Source organism: Salmo salar, chromosome 16, assembly GCF_965601325.2.
Source record: "Salmo salar chromosome 16, fSalSal1, whole genome shotgun sequence".
Lineage (NCBI taxonomy): Eukaryota > Metazoa > Chordata > Actinopteri > Salmoniformes > Salmonidae > Salmo > Salmo salar.
In genome coordinates this window covers 85,705,001-85,710,000 of record NC_138306.1, presented here as the reverse complement: position 1 = coordinate 85,710,000, position 5,000 = coordinate 85,705,001, and the positions used below count along the sequence as shown (strand labels likewise).

Genomic DNA, 5,000 nt, shown 5'->3' with positions numbered 1-5,000 from the left:
CTCTACACAACACTAGCCTGTTAGCTCTCTACACAACACTAGCCTGTTAGCTCTCTACACAACACTATCCTGTTAGCTCTCTACACAACACTAGCCTGTTAGCTCTCTACACAACACTAGCCTGTTAGCTCTCTACACAACACTAGCCCGTTAGCTCTCTACACTACACTAGCCTGTTAGCTCTCTACACTACACTAGCCTGTTAGCTCTCTACACAACACTAGCCCGTTAGCTCTCTACACAACACTAGCCTGTTAGCTCTCTACACAACACTAGCCTGTTAGCTCTCTACACAACACTAGCCTGTTAGCTCTCTACACTACACTAGCCTGTTAGCTCTCTACACTACACTAGCCTGTTAGCTCTCTACTCAACACTAGCCTGTTAGCTTTCTACTCAACACTAGCCTGTTAGCTCTCTACACAACACTAACCTGTTAGCTCTCTACTCAACACTAGCCTGTTAGCTCTCTACTCAACACTAGCCTGTTAGCTCTCTACACAACACTAGCCTGTTAGCTCTCTACACAACACTAGCCTGTTAGCTCTCTACTCAACACTAGCCTGTTAGCTCTCTACTCAACACTAGCCTGTTAGCTCTCTACACAACACTAGCCTGTTAGCTCACTACACTACACTAGCCTGTTAGCTCTCTACACTACACTAGCCTGTTAGCTCTCTACGGACCAACATGGCCGCCCATCCACCCTTTGTCTGAACATTACCTTGAACTGGGATGTCTTGTCTATGTGTTCTATTCTGTTTCTATGTCGTTACCTGTTCCTCAGTGAAGTGTTGCCACTGGAGCAGGATCTCCTGTAGCAGAACCCAATGCTCCTCTGTCCACTTACAGATGGCTGCCCACCGGTCTCCCAGGTGCTGAAAGGAAGAACACACACGTTAGAAAAGAGGGGTTGTTTTTTTCATGGTCCTAGGAGGCGGATTTGAAGCAACACCTTAGAGATTCCAGATAGACCAGATACAGAATGGAACCCGGTGTTACTCTCAGCATCACATACAGTACAACTCCTTTCAACAAGACATGCTACTGAACTACACAGGTTGAACTCCACTGGCCACCTCTCCACCCGGTTTCTACAGGACATTCTACTGAACTCCACAGGTTGAACTCCACTGGCCACCTCTCCACCTGGTTTCTACAGGACATTCTACTGAACTCCACAGGTTGAACTCCACTGGCCACCTCTCCACCCGGTTTCTACAGGACATTCTACTGAACTACACAGGTTGAACTCCACTGGCCACCTCTCCACCCTGTTTCTACAGGACATTCTACTGAACTACACAGGTTGAACTCCACTGGCCACCTCTCCACCCGGTTTCTACAGGACATTCTACTGAACTACACAGGTTGAACTCCACTGGCCACCTCTCCACCCGGTTTCTACAGGACATTCTACTGAACTCCACAGGTTGAACTCCACTGGCCACCTCTCCACCCGGTTTCTACAGGACATTCTACTGAACTCCACAGGTTGAACTCCACTGGCCACCTCTCCACCTGGTTTCTACAGGACATTCTACTGAACTCCACAGGTTGAACTCCACTGGCCACCTCTCCACCTGGTTTCTACAGGACATTCTACTGAACTCCACAGGTTAAACTCCACTGGCCACCTCTCCACCGGTTGAACACAGGTTGAACTCCACTGGCCACCTCTCCACCCGGTTTCTACAAAACATTCTACTGAACTACACAGGTTGAACTCCACTGGCCACCTCTCCACCCGGTTTCTACAAAACATTCTACTGAACTCCACAGGTTGAACTCCACTGGCCACCTCTCCACCCGGTTTGTCAATAGAAGACATGTAAAGGTCAGCCTTTCAGAATGTATGTTTGTCCTCTGTTTCTTATAGCTGCAGTTAAAACAGGTTTGGTTGTTTGGTGCCATATCGTATCGCTCCATCTTTCTAAACACTAAACAACAACAACCACTCTGCATTAGACTGTATCTCTATTATGATTCATACTGACAAGACTACGGCATCTTCTCCCATTATCTCCTAATTACCACATACAAGAGACAAATAAACTATCTAACAAAGCAATTTCCCCTTTTCTCTCTCTCTCTCTCTCTCTCTCTCTCTCTCTCTCTCTCTCTCTCTCTCTCTCTCTCTCTCTCTCTCTCTCTCTCTCTCTCTCTCTCTCTCTCTCTCTCTCTCTCTCTCTCTCTCTCTCTCTCTCTCTATATATATATATATACTGCTCAAAAAAATAAAGGGAACACTTAAACAACACAATGTAACTCCAAGTCAATCACACTTCTGTGAAATCAAACTGTCCACTTAGGAAGCAACACTGATTGACAATAAATTTCACATGCTGTTGTGCAAATAGAATAGACAACAGGTGGAAATTATAGGCAATTAGCAAGACACCCCCAATAAAGGAGTGGTACTGCAGGTGGTAACCACAGACCACTTCTCAGTTCCTATGCTTCCTGGCTGATGTTTTGGTCACTTTTGAATGCTGGCGGTGCTTTCACTCTAGTGGTAGCATGAGACAGAGTCTACTACCCACACAAGTGGCTCAGGTAGTGCAGCTCATCCAGGATGGCACATCAATGCGAGCTGTGGCAAGAAGCTTTGCTGTGTCTATCAGCGTAGTGTCCAGAGCATGGAGGCGCTACCAGGAGACAGGCCAGTACATCAGGAGACGTGGAGGAGGCCGTAGGAGGGCAACAACCCAGCAGCAGGACCGCTACCTCCGCCTTTGTGCAAGGAGGAGCAGGAGGAGCACTGCCAGAGCCCTGCAAAATGACCTCCAGCAGGCCACAAATGTGCATGTGTCTGCTCAAACGGTCAGAAACAGACTCCATGAGGGTGGTATGAGGGCCCGACGTCCACAGGTGGGGGTTGTGCTTACAGCCCAACACCGTGCAGGACGTTTGGCATTTGCCAGAGAACACCAAGATTGGCAAATTCGCCACTGGCGCACTGTGCTCTTGACACATGAAAGCAGGTTCACACTGAGCACATGTGACAGACGTGACAGTCTGGAGACACCGTGGAGAACGTTCTGCTGCCTGCAACATCCTCCAGCATGACCGGTTTGGCGGTGGGTCAGTCATGGTGTGGGGTGGCATTTCTCAGAGGGAGAGAGAAAGGGAGGTTTGTAGCCTCACTTCAGACAAACAGAGAAGGCCTTTATCACGGCATCCCTGTGATCTAGGATGTGTTGTTTAAGTGTTCACTTTATTTTTTTGAGCAGTATATATACACTGCTCAAAAAAATAAAGGGAACACTAAAATAACACATCCTAGATCTGAATGAATTAAATAATCTTATTAAATACTTTTTTCTTTACGTAGTTGAATGTGCTGACAACAAAATCACACAAAAATAATCAATGGAAATCCAATTTATCAACCCATGGAGGTCTGGATTTGGAGTCACACTCAAAATTAAAGTGGAAAACCACACTACAGGCTGATCCAACTTTGATGTAATGTCCTTAAAACAAGTCAAAATGAGGCTCAGTAGTGTCTGTGGCATCCACGTGGATGTATGACCTCCCTACAACGCCTGGGCATGCTCCTGATGAGGTGGCGGATGGTCTCCTGAGGGATCTCCTCCCAAACCTGGACTAAAGCATCCGCCAACTCCTGGACAGTCTGTGGTGCAACGTGGCGTTGGTGGATGGAGCGAGACATGATGTCCCAGATGTGCTCAATTGGATTCAGGTCTGGAGAATGGGCGGGCCAGTCCATAGCATCAATGCCTTCCTCTTGCAGGAACTGCTGACACACTCCAGCCACATGAGGTCTAGCATTGTCTTGCATTAGGAGGAACCCAGGGCCAACCGCACCAGCATATGGTCTCACAAGGGGTCTGAGGATCTCATCTCGGTACCTAATGACAGTCAGGCTACCTCTGGCAAGCACATGGAGGGCTGTGCGGCCCCCCAAAGAAATGCCACCCCACACCATGACTGACCCACCGCCAAACCGGTCATGCTGGAGGATGTTGCAGTCAGCAGAGCGTTCTCCACGGCATCTCCAGACTCTGTCACGTCTGTCACGTGCTCAGTGAGAACCTGCTTTCATCTGTGAAGAGCACAGGGCGCCAGTAGCGAATTTGCCAATCTTGGTGTTCTCTGGCAAATGCCAAACGTCCTGCACGGTGTTGGGCTGTAAGCACAACCCCCACCTGTGGACGTCGGGCCCTCATACCACCCTCATGGAGTCTGTTTCTGACCGTTTGAGCAGACACATGCACCTTTGTAGCCTGCTGGAGGTCATTTTGCAGGGCTCTGGCAGTGCTTCTCCTGCTCCTCCTTGCACAAAGGCGGAGGTAGCGGTCCTGCTGCTGGGTTGTTGCCCTCCTACGGCCTCCTCCACGTCTCCTGATGTACTGGCCTGTCTCCTGGTAGCGCCTCCATGCTCTGGACACTACGCTGACAGACACAGCAAACCTTCTTGCCACAACTCGCATTGATGTGCCATCCTGGATGAGCTGCACTACCTGAGCCACTTGTGTGGGTTGTAGACTCCGTCTCATGCTACCACTAGAGTGAAAGCACCGCCAGCATTCAAAAGTGACCAAAACATCAGCCAGGAAGCATAGGAAGGAACTGAGAAGTGGTCTGTGGTCCCCACCTGCAGAACCACTCCTTTATTGGGGGTGTCTTGCTAATTGCCTATAATGTCCACCTGTTGTCTATTCCATTTGCACAACAGCATGTGCAATTTATTGTCAATCAGTGTTGCTTCCTAAGTGGACAGTTTGATTTCACAGAAGTGTGATTGACTTGGAGTTACATTGTGTTGTTTAAGTGTTCCCTTTATTTTTTTGAGCAGTATATATATATATATATATATATATATATATATATATATATGCAGAGCAGAATCCTGAGTTCCTGGACCGATAACTGCTAGACATGGTTAATCACCAGAGAACACTCATTATTTACCATCCAATCTATTTACACACAAATACTACGTTCTACCCGAATGGGTTTCTCTTCTCTCTTCC

At 48.1% G+C, this 5,000-nt stretch overlaps 1 protein-coding gene across 7 annotated transcripts in view; it reads right to left on the bottom strand.

Annotated features, from left to right (window-relative positions):
* Positions 1 to 5,000, bottom strand: part of dmd (dystrophin) — a 424,484-nt gene that overhangs the window by 231,158 nt on the left and 188,326 nt on the right. For all 7 annotated transcript variants that reach the window (XM_082963114.1, XM_082963111.1, XM_082963108.1 and 4 more), the window contains one exon: positions 777 to 878. In XM_082963114.1, the coding sequence (XP_082819240.1) occupies positions 777 to 878 (102 nt within the window). The remainder of the gene's footprint in view (positions 1 to 776; positions 879 to 5,000) is intronic.